The 18,773-nt window shown below is 33.7% G+C and overlaps 2 protein-coding genes across 4 annotated transcripts in view; one reads left to right on the top strand and one right to left on the bottom strand.

Moving 5' to 3' along the window:
- Nucleotides 1-18,773, bottom strand: part of LOC141461951 (protein lingerer-like) — a 48,847-nt gene that overhangs the window by 19,292 nt on the left and 10,782 nt on the right. The window contains exons 1-9 of one of the 3 annotated variants that reach the window (XM_074143436.1): nt 10,997-11,108; nt 10,067-10,445; nt 7,342-7,422; nt 5,723-5,830; nt 5,541-5,634; nt 4,072-4,350; nt 3,124-3,314; nt 1,119-1,269; nt 907-1,043 (exon numbers count right to left, since the gene is read on the bottom strand). In XM_074143436.1, coding sequence (XP_073999537.1) covers nt 907-1,043; nt 1,119-1,269; nt 3,124-3,314; nt 4,072-4,350; nt 5,541-5,634; nt 5,723-5,830; nt 7,342-7,422; nt 10,067-10,222 — 1,197 coding nt within the window. In that variant the 5' untranslated portion in view covers nt 10,223-10,445; nt 10,997-11,108. Of the gene's footprint in view, nt 1-876; nt 1,044-1,118; nt 1,270-3,123; nt 3,315-4,071; nt 4,351-5,540; nt 5,635-5,722; nt 5,831-7,341; nt 7,423-10,066; nt 10,446-10,996; nt 11,109-18,773 lie in introns of those variants that run through there. The other 2 variants (XM_074143434.1, XM_074143435.1) reach the window with 2 other exon arrangements.
- The window catches only part of LOC141461950 (uncharacterized), a 69,194-nt gene continuing 64,963 nt past the window's right edge, over nt 14,543-18,773 (top strand). Inside the window, exons 1-3 of the mRNA XM_074143433.1 lie at nt 14,543-14,742; nt 17,051-17,229; nt 17,661-17,832. Coding sequence (XP_073999534.1) covers nt 14,572-14,742; nt 17,051-17,229; nt 17,661-17,832 — 522 coding nt within the window. The 5' untranslated portion in view covers nt 14,543-14,571. The remainder of the gene's footprint in view (nt 14,743-17,050; nt 17,230-17,660; nt 17,833-18,773) is intronic.

Consider the following 18,773-nt stretch of genomic DNA (forward strand, 5'->3'; position numbering starts at 1 on the left):
TTCTGAAAAAATTACTTGTGAAGCTCAAAATTTTGAGATCAAATGCAATTGCTGTTACTATTAACGTTATTATATCGACGTTAGATGACTACACTCAGAACCCCTCTGAATATTTTTCCAGAAAAATGTTTGAAACAAAATTGACTGACCATTGTTTATTTGAAAATTTCCAGAAAAATAGTTGAGCGACTGTCGATAACAGCAAACTGGGTTGTTGATATTGGGCAAAATCTATTGATGGATCTACCTCTTTTCATCTAAACTAAATATCAAATTCTTATGCCTGAGACTAGATTTTCACTCTAGACTTGGTCTGCTGCTGCTATTGTTTTTCTTTGGGGTAACTATAAGGGCCCACATTGGCTTGGATAGCTTGTGGTTTCCCACTCCACTGACGAATATCAAATTAGTAGTTTCTTTAGTTTTGAATTTTTTAGTTACCGTGGACTCAACAATATAGAAATGTACGAAACACCCACTAAAAAATACACCCCATACATACCCAAAAAATTGGATCTTAAAACGCTTATTTCCAGTCAATTATCTAAAATTGTAAATCTGCTGTACTTAAATAAATCCCTTGGTTTTACTCTTTAGTTATTCAAAATGATGGCTTTTAGGTCTCTGTTTAACTGCTCGCTTAATACTGAAAAATTGTCTCTTGAACATAGTGAACATACATACCATGAACACTGTTTGGCTAAGGTGGGATTTTTAAAAAAGTGACCACAAGTACTTTCTAGTCACATCACGATGCAGTACCCCAAAATAAGGGACCGAAAATTGTTGGCACGCTACGTAGCAACGTAACAGACGACATGTGGCTTGAGATCAACAAACTCGAAGGCACACCAAATAACTAAAAAGTTCACTTACCTTAGAAGGCGGAGGTATTTTCGGCCTTACCCTGGTCTGTGCAATTCTTGGTATCCTAATGTCCGTGAGCGAGTTGGCGTCTTGCAGCTGAGGCACCATGCTAGACTGCATGGACGGCCGGCTTGTACCTCGTATCGCCGTCAAATAGTTATATTTAGATACAAGTGCTGTAACACAGATAAATATGACATCTCATAGGGAATCTTGGACTTAAGTAACTTTTGAATACTAAAACCACCCACCTTGGTTGACTTGGTTAATATCGCGCGAGGTCAATGTTCCATCCATTACTACGGTGCAGTTTTGGTTGATTGGTGACTTCATCTGCTGTTGAATCTGCATGCTGGCAAAGTGCGAGATCAGTCGCGAAGGAGTCAGTGTATGATTTCTATTCTAGAAACAAATAAAAGCAAAGATGTAATGTGAAAATATAAAAATAGAATGAAATAATATAGCGATGCTTTCTAAACCAACCACGAAAGGTTTTACTGTGCATCTAATCATTCAGACCAGCTGACTAAATAATTTCTGCTAGTAAATTTACACCCCAACAAAAGCACTAGTCCTTTGTTTTAATCCTGTTTTCTCTAATCAATTCGAAAGAATTAAGTGCTAGAACAACGAATGCAGGGAAAATGCAGCTGATCTGTGATTAATAAAAAGAAAGGCACACTGTCATTCAAAACGAAAATTAGTGATTAGACGGATCACCACTTTGACAGGCTGATGAACAGCGAGTTCAAGTAACAAAAAATAGTATTGGATACTTTATTTATTATTATTATTTTTTAATATTAGTAGATACATCCCGGGTTTGAATCTACCTCCTGGCCCTTAAATTATCTCTTCCAAGGAGCTTCTTACAGCTCACTGTCCGGCGATGGACAGAGTTATATGTAAGGGGAGAACACTGCCCGGAGACGGTTAGTGTACAGAAAAAAACTCTGGGTGACAATAAACTCAGATATTGACGCGCGTCAAATACAACAATAATAATAAAAAATAGTAGATAAATTTTTTGAATAGAAATTCTCAATTTTCAGAGGGTTATAACATACAAATATATAGGTTAATCCAGTCCCTCTTAGATAAAAACTCCTTGTTTCCAGTGGATTTTATTATTTTTTTTAAATAATATGATGAATTTAGATTCTGAAGAACTAATTGATGCAATCTCTAATAACCCTTGTACAACTGTCCTACCAGACGGTTTTAATAAAAAATGATCAAGATTCCTTTGTCAGAGGCTTGCTAGCAGGCAGAACATTCAAATGTGCTGGAGACGATTTATATAACACAATACACAACCTAATTATGTTCATTTGGGTGAAAGAACGTGTGAACTTAAAAAGCCCTTAGATTTTATTTAATGGATAATAAAAGAAATTTATAGTAAAGTGTGTTTGCTAGTCGGCTCCGTCCACGACACCTAATTGGTAGTTGGAAGTAAAGCCCGCCTGAGAAAATTGGAAATTACATTACTTAATCTAACATTTTTAACCTTATGCTTTCAATTTTTGAAACTGAAAGTGCTTGTAAAAGAGTTTATGTAGATATCATCTTTTATTTAAATCATTTTTCCACAGAGTGACCGACATCTCCACCCGGATTCTCTCTTAAGTGCCATTTTTCTGTAAGATATGGTCTTTGATTTTGTGTACTGTTGAGAGAAATGCAATGTTGAGTTTTTTGAAAATTCCTAAACCGGAAGAACACACTCAATGGATTGTTCATTTCTCGATAATAGTCCGAGGCTTTTTTATTTATTACGAATAGAAATCCATTCACTTTAACTCTCTATATGTATAAATCGATTTAAATCAGTTTTCGAAAAGAGGTTGAAGAGTTTTTTTTGTTTTCTGCATTGTACGACATTACGAGCTATTATGTTGGTGAAGGCTCAAATATTCCGAGTTTTCAGAATATTTATGAGATAGAACCTTCAACATGGTTGTAAGAGAAAGTCGTGTGAGTGTTCTCACAATTTTTTAAATTTAAATTTCTTTCTTTTAGTCCCCACATTCGAACTATCCCGCCTCCATTACAGCTACACTTAGGACGAAAAATCGTAACGTAAAAAATGTTTCGTTAACTCCCAAATAGAAATTTTATTTTAACGGGTCATAATCTGTATAGAGACTCTCTAAAAATGAATGGTAAACATCAGAGTGTGAGAATGTGTTTTTGAAGGCAGTTAACGAAAGTAAGATGTAGTGTCCATATCGAGAATTGAGGATGACAAATTACCTGAGTAATTTCCGTTTTTTCAGTAAAATCGGTTTTTAAGTCCATTCGATCAATTGGTTGTTGCGATGAAACTTCTTCCTCCACGCGAACTGACCTGGAGTCGTGTATCTGCCCGGAAGACGGAGTAAACACTTGACTATTGGCCAGTGAGCCGGTAAACTCCTCGCTATCCCAATCTTCTTCTAACGGCGCTGCAAACAGTACCAACATATCAGATTACCAGAGTTTTTGTTTTAAAAGCCTAGACACTCATGTCTGGATAGAATTGAGGGCAACAAACAATCTTAATCAGACAGTGTAGGTCCAGCGTGTGTTTGTTCAATTACATAACCACATCAACAAAGGCAGAGTTCTCGTAGTGAGAAGTGGCCAAATCACCTGAATAACGACTAACATTACCTTCAGGGACGTATTAATCAGAGAGATTATTCTATGTGCCAATCACAGAGCAACAGCCAAATAAATACAGCTCTTGTCTGTAGCGAGATTTGGAAATCACCTTAATCAAAAGAAATCAGTGGATCAAAGGAAACGAAAGTGTAATGTAACCTTTGCAAATTCGCCTCCCCTCCCGGCGCATCGGCAGCTTGGCATTAGCACCCTTAGCAAATACTCATGAAAGAACCATGAGGCTCTCTCAGAGTGAATGCGGGTTTGGTTAATAGGTCACTATAGATTTTGCTTGGTTGAGAAATAGAAAACAAATTTCCATCTTCTCTTTGAATATAAGTGTGGAAAAAGCGAGATTCCTCGACATGGGCGTTGAATCTCTCCTGGCAATAAGCTACTCGGTGGGGCCTATTTCCGGTTTCCTGCTTTTGGTGCTGGTAAAGTCGGGACTGACACAGTAGATTCTTATTGCTAGATACAAAATGTGGGCTGTTTAGCTCACTTTGTCTTCGCTTATTCAATACATTGCTCCCACTGATTAAGATTTCTCTGACCTACCAGAGCAATTGTGTTCATGGTTTGTATCGTTCTGGGTAGTACTTGTATTGTTGACACAACCATCCCACGTTTCAATTGGCTTCCTAAACGGTCCTCGCATACCACGGCCACCGACGAAAGAGCCTCCACGACCGCTCGTCCTGGAACGCAGGCCGCCGCGACTGCCTCTGCCGGGGCCGTTTGCAATCACTGCCGGCACACCGCGACCTCGTCTGGCCGGTAACCGCTCGGGACTACGTTCTTGGTTGGCTAATGTTGTCGTTCCACTTCCTCGGCTCGCTGAAACACAAATATAAATTAAATTATAACTAGGTGTTTTAAAAAAATTATAGAACACATGAAGAAGTATTTTACAACTTGTGTAAGAGGAATTAGGATAGATATGAAAATTATACTCTGCTGTAGTTACCATCCGGTGACCGTAATGCGGTTCTTGCAGCTGCCGTCAATTATGATGGATCATAATTGTTTTTATATTATTTGTAATGCAGTTAATTGAGGCAGAAACTTACACCCGAAAATCCAGTATTCATAATAAAAAAAGAAAAAGTTCACTAAGTTAGCAACACATACACATTTGAAAATATGTCGAAATAAAATCAGATCAAGGGACTTGTAGAAATTAGCCAACACTCAAACAAGTGCTTTGCAGTCACGGGGTGAGAGCTTCACCACTAAATGAGCCAACCGTGAGATCCTTAGTATCTGTTGGACAAGCTCTCAAAAGGAAAGACATAGAAACTTGTGGCCCCAAGAGGGCCATCACTAGCTAGTACTCCTTTAGCTTTTTCAGCCGGAACCCGACTCAATGATCCTTCCAGGAGGGGGGTATGTTAGGCTATATTAGGTACCATGGAGTGGTTAAAGCTGACTACTGATTTCTCCCCACTCTTTCTAGAACTTCCTTGGACAATCTGAGTGAGTTGACTCATCATCTAAGAGTGCTGTCATGTGAGCGATCTCACCTATACTAGTGAGATTTTTGCTTTGTTTAATTGGATTTAAGAATTGTATTAGTAAAAAATTACTCATAGGGCCTATTGAAAGAAATAAATGATCTTATGGCGGTATTGCGTCTTGCTAATACTATAAAAAATAAAAGGATCGCTGAAACACTTGTTTATTTATTGTAATGTAAGGCCAAGTACCGATGGAAAACTCATATTACACAAATAATAAATAGAAGCGATAAAAAATAATAATTAGTTGATACTGCCTGCATGAGAGGATGATGACAGAAAAATGTAAAGTAAAATGATCCAATCGATATGCCTACGCAGCTATTATTATTACACCAACTATTTTTACAAATTATTATTATTATTACTATTTTATTTGTTATACACAGTTCATTCAATATTGTTTTGTAAATTATATTTTTGGTGTTGTATTACACAGCAAAATGTGCATTGCATAACTTTAAAAGGATTTCTAATCTAATTGTATGAATAATCAATAAATAAACTCACCAATTACAGGTACATCACTAGCTGGTACTCCTTCTTTAGCTTTTTCAGCCGGAACCCGAATTTTTTTTTTCTTTGATGAGGTAGACCATTCGTCCTGCAAACCACAGCATTCAGTTTATTTATCAGCAATTTTGCAGATGAAACCGAACTACCTGCAGAAAAGAAATAAACAGTAAACTTACTTTAGTTCCCCCTTCTAATAACAGATTAACCGCTCGATTTGGATCATTGTCACTATCGTGTAAGGCTGTGTAAGCTTCATCCGCTGACCTCTGTGTGGCGTCCATTACCTGCAAAAAATTATCAACATAAATTTTCGTCGCTGCTCATCAAGTTACATCATCAATAAATTAGGTGAGAGCAAAAATAAAAACCTTCCAAAGCTTATACACTTGACTAACATTTACAAAACGCATATTATATTGATCTGTGTAGACTGTTGTTTCCATACATAAAGTGAATATTCCTTAGTCAGCAATAGTCAGAGAGAGTCTTAAAATTATTGGTTTTGCATTTCGGGTACTATTCCCTTCATCAAGAGGAATTGTAAAGTTAAATATATAGAGTTAAGCTGATAGAAATGATCACAATTCATGAGGTGTTCTTCACCTTAAGTTCACAAAAGTCCCGAGTCGTAACCTTTTTCGAGAAATCGCACATTTTATTTATTTAATTTTTGGACAATATTAACAGTGATGGTAATGCTGCCTAAAGCTTTTCTCAACCTTTTTGGCCCTCAGACCGGATTTTTTTTAAAAAAAATTCGCGTACCTCCGGGTTTTTTAAACTAAAAAACTTAACTAGATATTAAAAAACTACTACATAACTTAATTGAAACATTTTTATTACCATTTACTTATATAATATTAAAGTAAAGATAACTAATTATTGTAATTATCATCTCGTAAATAAAACCTTTGAGAAAAATCGCAGAAAATTACGTATACAAAAATAATCACAAAAATCATTGCATATAGAAACCAAATAATAATAATAAAACAATCTTCTGATTACTACAAAATTAATTATCTGTACTTTTTGTTTATGTGGTATATGATGTTGTTAATGATAAGATTGCTGCTGCTCTTGTTCAATTAATAATCAATAAGGCATACGAGTACTGGAATAACCAGCCGATTGGTAACTGAGGGGACTTTCTCACATTCGATCTGTCCTTTAATTTTAGTGAGTACAAAACTATCCGTTGAAAATGGCTTCATATAAATACAATTTTTTTATTTCACAGGTATGGTGGGGATATGGCATTCTGGAAAGCCCTAAAAAGACTCGGGCAACCTAACTCAATTAAAATTAAGCTAAGGAAGTCACAAGCATTGTCTTTAAAGGAATCGTCTATACAGTACTGGACCAGTTAAGGACCTACTATATAGAGATTCACCAAGATGTTTAAATCTCCGTTTCATCTCCATGATGAATGCGTGCTGAAGTTTGTCGCCAGCAAATCGGAGTCTTCGCTCGCCTCGACCATGGCGGCATTGTTAAATTATGTGCATTGTTGTGCGACAGGGGGACACAATGGGCCTAATTGAGGTATTAAAAAAAAAAAATTGTTTCATTGGAAGGCTCAGTCTAGTTTGGGAAGTTTGTGCGAAAATAGAAATCGTAAACTTTCCTCCACAAGCCTGCAAATATTAAATACTGCCTACAGCTACAATTTGTTAAACTTAGAAATTGAAAAAGCTTTTCCTTCACTTTAGTTATTTTCATTCAGAGTTTTTTATTTTTATTTTTTAATTTCAATTGCAATGTAGCATTATGTCGGAGCGTAATGATCTATTACCTGTTTGAGTTTGTCCTTAAGTGCGGGGTCTTCGGATTTTGTGTCAATAATCTGGGCAATAGTCATTTGTTCTGCCGTAGGCTGAAATAAGAAAGCAAAAACTAGGTATTAAATCAAAAGTAGACTGAAATCAAAGCTTACATAAAACCGAAAATAAATGATTAATTATGATGTAACAGAAAGTTTGTGGTTTGATTTTTTCCCTATTTCTTTTTTTCTATGTAGTTTATATCAAGAGTTCCTTGTAAGCTACCTATTTAGCAACACTTTTCACTTGTTCAGCTTATAAAAAACAGATCTACCAATTTAAACAATGACTGAGCTAAAACTGGATATTAAAGTGATTATAAAAACGGAACTAACAAAATTAATGCCTCAAAGCATTTTTTGTTTGTTTGAAAAAAAAAAAATGTCTACAATCTCTCACTTCTTATTCTCAATGGCGTGGCGCCCAACTATAATTAGTTCCATTTCTACAGAATTCGGACATCTATTTCTGTTTTCTTGGAACATTTAGCTTCCTATGAGATATTTTGATTAACTTGATTAAGTGAAAATAAGAACCAATTCCCGGTAATTTTTGGCACAACGTGTATGCGCAAATTAAACCCCGCCAGTCTCTACTGAATCCTAGCCGCGGCACCCCTTTATTAAATGTGCACTAAAATAATTTAGTATAACAATGTACAGCTTTAAAATGTTTGCAGTGCAGTCATTCAGATGCTATACAATTTTAATTAATTTTTTCTTTCCTTAGATGAAATATATTTTCTTTTAAAACTAATGAACTATCCACAGTAACTCTAATAATTTACGAAACTAGTTTTTAACTCCGTCAAGGGCTATTTAAAGTGTAAGGTTTTCATTCTTTTAGAAGGCGAAAATGATAAAGACGATCGTAGAATAGCTTACTAGCTATTCTATTAGTTATGGTAATACTTTACTATAACTTTAGCAGTTTGCTTGTAACGCAATGTAAAACGACCGAAATCAAAAGAGTTGCAAAAACTAAAGAAAAGCAGTATTCTCTTAACGACATGCTGAATGAATGGTGCACGCCGAAAACAAAAAAAAATGTTGAAGAGGTGAAACTATGCGACAAATTGTTGTTTACTTTTATTATTACAACCAGAAAACAATGGTCTAGTTTAGGCCAAGTAGCTGATTCGGTTTCTTACTTTAAAGAAAAGCTAAAGTGAATCAGGGAACGTTTCGTAGCTATCTCTACATCTGTTAAAAAAAAAGTGCCGCTAATGATGGTTGAATTATGCTGGTTGCTAACCGTTGGGCGATACATCCAACTGGACAAATATTCCATTTTCACTTCTACGTACTGTAACAAGTAACAAAACATCTCTGGTAGTGACATGAAATTGGAGGAATATCCAGAACTTTTAAGGATGAAGGCATAATAATGTACGCTAAGATGGATTAAATTTATAGCATCCAGCAGCCAACCACTAATTCCTCTACATTAGAAGTACTGTTATAAGAAAAATCTGTATGTTTATTTTTCTTAATGCTTAAGCGTACTTAGCGCTTTTCGTCAAATTCGCTAACGTTTCTTACTGGGTGCCTCACTTAATTTCAATTATGCTTTTTCTACGCCGCTTACGTAATTATTGTAGCTCAGGTCTTATTGTCTAATTTCCATAAATTAAAATAAATAAATTAAGATTTTCTAATTTATTCTTCTAAGTTATTAATCACTTCTATCTGTGCCAGAAATCAATTTAACTTTGGATGTAAGCAATTCATGTAGGATTTTTTGGAGGCAAAAATTCAGTACAACCTCTTTCACCTTCTCTTTAGTATCCCGCCAAATAAAAGCAATGGATCGAAATAATTGGAGGTCCGAAGAAGCGAAATCTGAGCTATAAGCAGGGTAATAAAAAGAAGTTCAAACCAATCTAACACAGAATTTTTTTCAGGCAACTGGACGCCAAATATGCAGTCATAGTCAGAAAACCTTCCCTTTTATTGCTATTATTTTTCAGTCAGAACTTAGAATTTAGATGTGCAAGCTCGGTCACCATGCACCAGTTCTCTAAGTCCACCTAACGCACAGCTCTTTTTTTTACCGAGAAGAGAACTAGCCAGGACAGCTGCTACTGCTTCAATTTTTAAAAAAGTATCAGGCAGCCCGAATTGACAATGCACTAACCCCTCAAATTCAAAAATGTTTCGACGTGGAGCTGCAGCTATTGAGGTAGCGCTTTTTAAAAATATAATAAAAAAAATGCTTCTATATCAAAATTTGATTTACATTTTATAATTTTTAATCAAGCCTTACGATAACAACTACTATTAAATACGAAAACTGATAAATTTAGAGTAAATGCTATTAGATGTCATTTTCAAGAGTTCATAAATAAAAATGTAGTAACTCATTTGTTTACAAGTAATATGAGCGAATACGAGCTAACTGTACTTGCAGGAAGAAATCCGTTCTGGGTAGGAAAAGTTTTATCTTTTGGAAAAATAACTTTTTTCATTAAAGAAAGCTCCACTTTTTGACGTGATGATAAAATTTCGTAGAGACACAGGAAAGTAAAATGAAAAACTAAGTTATGTTAACCAGCAAGCGAACTAATTGTTATGCAGCTTTTCATTTGTTGTCATAGTTAAAGGCATTTTTTACAACCCCAGCACATTTATAAAGAGATAAAAGTTATAACAGTTTTTACAAACTAACAAATTAAAAAAAAAAAATTGTATCACTCACCTGAGATTTTTCGTTGAATTTAACATTAAATTCATTTTTCATCTCATTTTGTTTGACAGTTTTGTTATTATTCGTCTGTAGGCTGTCGTTAGTTGAGGCCAAATTTGAAGATGTGATACTGTTCTTAGCCTTCCTTGACTTATTAGACTGGTGCATTTTCAACGTTACAATTCTCTTTGTTTTTGTAAAATTATAATTTTGTTAGCTTTCAAAAAAAAAATCTTGTAGTCTATTTTAATTAAAATAAAACTATCAAGCTAGCTTTTTTTTATATATATGTAACCACAGAAAATGTTTAACTAATAATAACGCCAAAAAGTTGTCTAGCTTGAAACCACTCCAAATTAAATATGTACAAGCTTCTATTTACAGTTTAAATCTGCAAAAGAAAAATTCAATCTGTAAATTAACAAGTCGCTATAGAAACTAAATACAAAACTGAGTCATATATTAAAAAAGAAAAACTAGATTTAGATTTAATTTTTTTTCCAATGTTACACAACCAAAACACGAATATTTTTAAAACTTCACTGCACCAAATAAATATCTTGAATTATAAATTAACTGTAATAAATTACAAAGTTTCTATTACTTATTTTTTCCTATTTTTAAAAACGAATCCTAAATATTGTCACTATTATTCAAATAATTATAGTTTTTGAAACTATATTTAATAGAATGTAACACAGTAAAACCTTCATTACTCTGAACTATAATAAAAGAGATATAACTTTTTTATAAAAACACCAAATTCTATCAAACAATGAGAAAAACTTTTAGTTGAATGGTCCCATTTGTTTTAATGTATTCTAGGAATTATTTTGGAAACACTATTCTAGTTTTCTTTTTTTAAAATATAAATTATAGAAATCTATTATAAATAGGATTCTTTTTTTTTAGTAACTAAAATAGTTAATAATTCTATTTTACCATGTGGAAAGCGAAGACGCCATTCTAGTACTAAAATTTTGTTTTAGACAGTGTTTACCCTTGTGGAGTAGTTCTGGCCAGACAGGGAATTTCTCTTTTATCATTTTTGCATCTAATGAAAGTTTTAAATTTTTTGTTTTTTTTAAATAATTAACTGCATTTGTTCTAGAATGTTTTTAAAGTTTGTTTCACACCCATGAACCACAAATAAACTAAGACTAAAAAAGTAGACACCCTTAATTATTTGTACTGGTTTCCATTTTTTGCATTTAATTTTAAGGTGATTAGGAATTTAATGATAGAAGTTTTATTGAAATATAAATATACATTTTGTTAATAATATTTTATTCCCCTTTTTTCCAAACGAATTTTTAAAATCAATTTCATTCTCACAAAAATATATTAAAAAAGCGGCCACCCCATAGTACTTATTATTTTACTTTTCATATATGCCATGCAAGCGGGCATAGCACCCCAGGTCAGCCAAGCATTTTTATTCTGTTTATACAAAAATTAATCTAATTTGCTGTTTTAAAAAAATAAAACCAGAAGTAATACGAAAATAGGGATACATTTTAATTATGATGGCAAATAATTAGGAAAGCAATTCAAAGTTGACTAGAACAAATATTCTGAGCGTTTTTTTTCTTACTACTCAGCAGTAGTATATTCTCAGTCACAATATACGAAAAGGACTGGTAAGAGACCTTATAAAGAGGCGATATTTTTCATACTAGAACTATAAAGGCTGCCAAAATTGTCTCTTCTTTTTACAAGATACAGTTGATTAATCTCTATGCAACCTGTGCAAGAAAGAGGAAGAAATAGCTACTCGTCGTGGATCTCATTAAGTAAGGAGGCTTTATTTACTATACTTTTGGGTCAGGGGATAGCCCAGTAAGCCTCTTCGGTTACAAGGCCTTGCGGAAGAGGTCGCATCTCGTTTCCAAATCTGTCTACCGACGTTTAATAAATAATTGGATCAAAAGTTTTTCTTTATCAACTTTTAATCTAATCTTGAATCGGGCCTAAATAAAAAAGACAAAACGTGTTGAGGAGATAAGCTCACATCAGTCCTGTATAATTAAAAACCGCCAGTGAAGACTGACGTTTAGGCTCCGGATTACATGCACTAAACATTATGAATAGATTGCAAGTGTTTTGCACGTATTCTTGAAGGTCATAGAATGAAGCTTCGCCCTCTAGCCACCCTATAGAGGGTTCCGCCGCAGTCCCATTCTATGGATGTTTCTTTAAGAGGCCTGTAACTAAGACAATACTGTTCCTCAGATCGACTTTCGTTTTGCCAATGAAGTAGGTTGAGAGGGTCTATTAGGTCTGTCCAGAAAGATCCTGGAGTGTCTCTACCACTAATGCACTTTTAAAATAATGCATAATGCACTAATAATGCACCCCGTCGGTAGAAAGTGTGCTTTCTGTAAAACATTCTTCAATGACCACAAAGATAAATTTTTATGAAATTCTTCAAAAACTTTCGGAGTCTAAAGGTACCCGCAAGGTCCACTTTAGGGGCTCTAAACTACCTTATTTGGCCTCTGCATACCCGGTATAAATACTAATAAGGCATTACTGGCCATCAGTTCTTCACGTTCTTCACTAAGTACTTCAGGAGTTTCTAAAGCCCCATTGTTGCTCTCCCTCCGGTGATTTAAATGAGCTGAATAAACCAACAGCCCATTTCAGATTATTAACCTAACAATCTTGGAAGCCAGTTTCCTTCCAGTCTTCTCTGTCTGTTCGCATACAAGGAACCAGTCCTGGAATACTCCGCCTGGTTTTTGTATTGCAACATACGAATTATTTATTGCTTGCCATGAAAAATTGAATTATTTTGATAATCCGCAAACTTAAAGATTAGATCATGCTGTACGTCTCCCCCACCCAAAACAATTCTTCTGCGCTTTTGGTAGTGCGAAGAGGGCATTATTCATTTTTATTTACCATACATTAGTCCCTTATGTATCATTACATCCAAACTGAACTCAAAATAGCTAGATCGCTTACACTCCGTTTTGATTTCAAAAATACCCCTCTCTAGTTGCTGAAGGGAAAGGAACCAAGATGACGCAAGGTATATTGAAGATATTATTGAAACAAATATTGAAGAAATATATTTGAAAATTAATTATTTTGATAGCATTGTTATTTTTCGAAAATATTTAAACTCATATTCCATGGAAACATTAAAAAAATAGAAAAAGTAACTTATTAATTGATTCAATCTAAAACATGAAACGCCGAAATAAACTTATAAGAAGAACTATTCGTGAAAATTGTAAGCCAGCAAATGTATATAATCCATCATGCTATCAGGAACTGATGAATCGAGAAGAATGGAACCGATTCACACAATGGCAATTTTGTGATGAAGAAATCGACGTAAAAAGGGACAAAAAGAAGAAGGTAATAATACTGAATTCCTGGTATATTTCGATTCTAGTGCAATACTCACATGACTAATGCAACGCACCTTATGCACCTTAAAACCTTAGCCTTTTGCTGCAATACTAGTTGTAATATTTAACTTTAATTGCTCGATGTAATTGCAGTAAAAGCATTCTAATAACTCAAACAAAATCTATTATTTAGGAAACAAACTATTTAGCAAACATCCATGCTTCAGTCCTAACTTCGCACTAAAACTCCTAGTGACGCCATCGTAAAACCAAACCGCCGAAATAAGTCGTTGAGCATACTGGAAGCCGGATTTTTATTAGTTTGAAAAACGTGAATATATTATCTATTGCGGAATCATTTTTCCGAAAACCAGCCTAACCTTCATTAAAAATATTGTTACTTGAACACCAATGTTCTAGACTTTGTAATAAAGTAGCTGTAAACAGTTTGGATACCACGTCTGTGGAAGAGAGTCCTCTAGAATTTTCAACTTTTTCAATGTCACCTTTTTTGTGGAGAGGAAATATAATTGATCTGGCGATCGTAGAAGGTACATTTTCTGATTTCTTATATCAGCTATATTATTAAAATCATTTAAAAGATATTCCAAAAAGATTTGGGGGGCAATTCTTGAAAAACTCCACCAGTATTCTAACAAAACTTGGGGCTTTGTTGATTCCAGCCTTATTTATAATATTTCTAAACCCATGAAAAGTAAGTTTTCATCCATACAATCATCAGTTACATGAGGCAGAGAATATAAAAAGTAATTATACTCAATTTCGGGGTTTAAAAAATTATAAAAGTGACGATACCATTCAACGCAAGCCGAAGGGAATGATGGAATGACGAAATACGTACATTGGAAGAAAAGAGCTCTTAAAAGGTAGGATTCCAATGAGAATGTTGTTTTGCAGAGGATAAGAAAAGAAATGCACAAGTAAAGGAAGAAGTGTGAAAGGGCAAGAACTGTACGATGAGAAATATAGGGGAGTAGACCGGTGTCTTGGATTTAAAGTAAACATTGAAGAAATATATTTGAAAATTAATTATTTTGATAGCATTGTTATTTTTCGAAAATATTAATACTCGGATTCCATGGAAACATAAAAAAAAACAACAGAAAAAGTAACTTATTAATTGATTCAATCTAAAACATGGAACGCCGAAATAAACTTATAAGAAGAACTATTCGTGAAAATTGTAAGCCAGCAAATGAATATAATCCATCATGCTATCAGGAACTGATGAATCGAGAAGAATGGAACCGATTCACCCAATGGCAGTTTTGTGATGAAGTCGACATAAAAAGGGTCAAAAAGAAGAAGGTAATAATACTGAATTCCTGGTATATTTCGATTCTAGTGCAATACTCACATGACTAATGCAACGCACCTTATGCACCTTAAAACCTTAGCCTTTTGCTGCAATACTAGTTGTAATATTTAACTTTAATTGCTCGATGTAATTGCAGTAAAAACATTCTAATAACTTAAACAAAATCTATTATTTAAGAAACAAACTCAGTACAACTGTTTCTTTCAGCAGAAACAAACAGAATTAAAAAAGTGAAATTCTTAATTTTCTGCATCGTTGAAGAAAAATTATTGTACTTTTTTTTTAACTTAACAGTTTTTGATTACAATTACAACTGCCCATGAAATTTTAACAACCCTTCGCCTAAATTTGATAGTCCAGACATTTAATAATAGGCTAAAGAAAAGCTGTTGATTCATCTGCTGAACCAACTTTGTTTATAATATTTTGGCTTATGGAAAGCATTTACTTTTAAAAACGATCAAGCCGAAAAGGTTTTTTTAACATTAGAAGCGAAAGTAGATGTGCATACCACTGGTTCCTTAATTTTTTTGATTAAAATAGGAAAGCTTTTTCTTGTATTAACTAGATGTAGAATTATTTTTTGCTAATTAATTCTTCAATCCAAATTACTATTGCCCATTAATATATATATTTTTTTTGTAATAGAACATCTCTTGAGTGCATGATAATTTGGTACTCATTTGTGTACCACAAATACTAATCATTGCATAACATGAGCAATATAAAACGCTTGTGCGACAGGTTCTAACGATTGCATTGGAATGTTTAACGCTCAAATTTAAGTTAACGCTCCATAATGATTATTATTTTATTTATTGCTTTTAGATTCATTAATCAATACCAAGAAGTGGTTTTTACATATATAAGTATGTAAATTTAAATATATTGCTCACTTAGACAGGATAAAAAACAATAGCTGAAAATAGTATAATATATAGAAAATGCACTACAAAAAAGAGAGAAAGAAAAAATAAAATACAAATTCAAAATAAATACCACTTATTAAATAAAATAAATTTGCTCAAAGGAGCAAAACAAAGATGAGAAATGAAATTCAAACAATTATTGGGCTGAACTTGACCTATAAATATGATTATTATAATTATTATTATTGCAAATACAGCAATGAATACTATTCATGGAAGTCAACAAATATCAGTTACATTTTTAAGGTCCAGCCTTTTTGTAACAAATAAATAGATGTTGTTTAATTTATTTTTATCAATATTGGGTAGCAGATTTTCAATTTTATCAGAACTATGGGCTGTCAAGAAGTACTGTTTTAAATATTTAATTCTTTACAAAAAAAGAAGGGCAGTTAATCAAAAAATGTATTAACTATCTGTTTCACCGGAATTACATAAATTACAAAATTGTTCAGTATCAAATTGAATTTTTTTACCACTTAAATTGTTAGTAATACGGGATACTTACTTGGACGCCATTCTTAACTGTGAGATTAATTTTATTTGATTTATATGAACAAAATGATGCAGATATTATTTGATTCCCAAACTACTGATATTACGGAAGTATAAATTGTATGAAAAATTAATAATGAAATCAATATCTTTACTTAGAAAATGATTTTTCACTGTTTCTTCAAGACAATTTTTACTCTTTTTCAATACATCGATATTTTGGTAATCCCTGAAATATTTTGAGCTCCTATTAGGCAGAGAAGGTCCCTTAACTCATATGTCCAGTTAAATGGAATGGTTTTGCACTCTATCAGTTCAATGAGTCTCCTAAAACATTGCCTGGACAACTGGTCCTCATCAATTCCCAATAGCTTGCACCACCATCCCAACATTCTTTTGAAAATTTTACTAACGATATCAGTGCGATCTATCTCTAATCCAACATAAGCTATCTGGTGTACTAGGGGATAAGTTTAATAATAAATTTAAAAAAATTGATAGCTGATTGATCTTATCTATTGAACTAAAACTTAGGGCTGTTAATAGGCACGCTTATATTTGATGATATAAATATTGTACTGACTTATTAGCAGTTTAGAGTTTGCTTTAATATTATGTAGCTGATAAATCTGGACATTGTACTGGGGCTTTAACAGAGTCTTACTATGAAGCAGGTTGTAAATATTATAGGGACCACGTTGTTTTCTTTAATATTATATAGGTAATTTGGGGAATTGAAATTTTTTAGCTAAGGCTGGTTTCCCAACAATAACAAATTAAGAAAATAATTTCAGTAAGGGGAAGAAATATGTGTCTTCTTATTCAGATCATTCTAATAATAATGTGTCCATTTTCTCGATTCAAACCATTCAAGAATGCAACCGACAAAATGCCCATCAGCATGTATTCCAAGATGTCGAAAAAAATGAATGTACAAATGGATTGGTGTCCTTCAATATCCATGAGCACTAAGAAAGCCAGGAAGAGACTAGTAACTCAACCCAAAATAATAATCTCAGTAGGAACTACAAGAAGGTACACGGACAATTGGAGGTAATTCTACCAAAAAATGTTTGACTATTTGTTTTAAATTAAGGCGCGTCAACATCTAAGGCCATTACGGAGCTTTCTTTCAGTACCGACCTCCGAACTTCAATGTTCTCAAGTTACAGTTTACGCTATTCTTCACCAGATAGTGAGCTATAAGAAGGTTTTAAAAAAAGAAAACGTAAAAGCTAGCCGCTGGATTCGAGCCCGGGATCTCCGCGTAGGAATCCAGAGCTAATCTTTTTCCTACTTAAGAAGTAATATTGTTAGAACTAGAGTGAGAAATCCTTTTAAGGCTGTCACAGTTTGTTAATATGGTCTCAATTTGTTTCACAAAACATATTTACTATGCTGAAGTCCAGAGTAATTAGATCTCACTAAACTTATTCTCTACTGTTCGTAAACTAAAGTTCCATTATTGGTATGTTTAATTGCAGAGATCCTCAGATATCTACTTTTCATCCAAGGTATATGTATAAATCAGAGTTACGTCCAGTTGTCGATTGGCCATTAATTCGCCTACGCATGTACAGCGCTGAATTGTCTGTGTTACAATTCTCATCTATAAGCATTGCGTTGAGAAGCAAAAACTACTTAGTTCTGTATCAGGTAATTTACTTATAATATACGTATATTTTTTAATGAATGTGAATTTAAATAGTGTGCAGTATCGTAAAAGGTTAGAGGCAGGGTATGAGTTTTTGATTCCATTCATGAATAAAATTTAGTGTTTAAACCCTTTCTAAACTTACAGTTAAAGGTTATTAAAACTGTCCGGTAGGACAGTTGTATAAGGGTTGATCATCAAAAACTGCACGAAAAAGCGTAACGTTAAAAAACTCCCAACTTTGATAATTTTTTTCTCTTTTTCTATAAAAGATAAAATTCTCAAATTTTCTTTAAAATATAGGGCAAATCCTCCTGTATGACTGTAATTTTTTTTGTAACAACATAGATTAAATAGATTTCGAGAAATACGTTGCTGAAAATGGGCAAAAACGGCTTTTTCAAAAATTGGTCTTGTTCTTGTTCTTGTTGGTGTTGTTACCTTTTTTTGTAAACTGCGTAGCGCCTAAACGCGCAAACCTATTTTCATGAATGAGGTGTCATTCGATTTGGAATTTTATGTAGATGTGCCTTTTGTGGGTATCGACGCTGTACATTAAATGGGAGAGGAGTTAGCCCCACGTATGTGACGCCCCCTCCAAAATTATTATTACTAATAACTCAGCAAAACTTGACCCGATTGTGATGAAATTTGGCAGGATGAAAAGGTTAGGACTCCCCTACGTAACATTAAAGCGACGTTCTGCTCTTACGCCTACTAAGGGGAAGTTTTGCAATCATTTAAAATTATCGTTTGGAGAACCTATTTTCTTCAATAAAGTGTTATTTGGTTCAAAAAGTGTTGTAGATTTGCATTTTTAGAGGTCTCGTCGCTAGGTATCTTTAGGAGAGGAGTTTGCCCCAGGCAGGTCAGGCCCTCTCTAAAACTATTTTATAAGTAAAAAGTTAAGTGTAAGGGTTGATTGGACGACTAAAAGCACACA

This window comes from Rhodnius prolixus, unplaced genomic scaffold, assembly GCF_049639745.1.
Source record: "Rhodnius prolixus isolate KJV_2025 unplaced genomic scaffold, Rpr scaffold_12, whole genome shotgun sequence".
NCBI lineage: Eukaryota > Metazoa > Arthropoda > Insecta > Hemiptera > Reduviidae > Rhodnius > Rhodnius prolixus.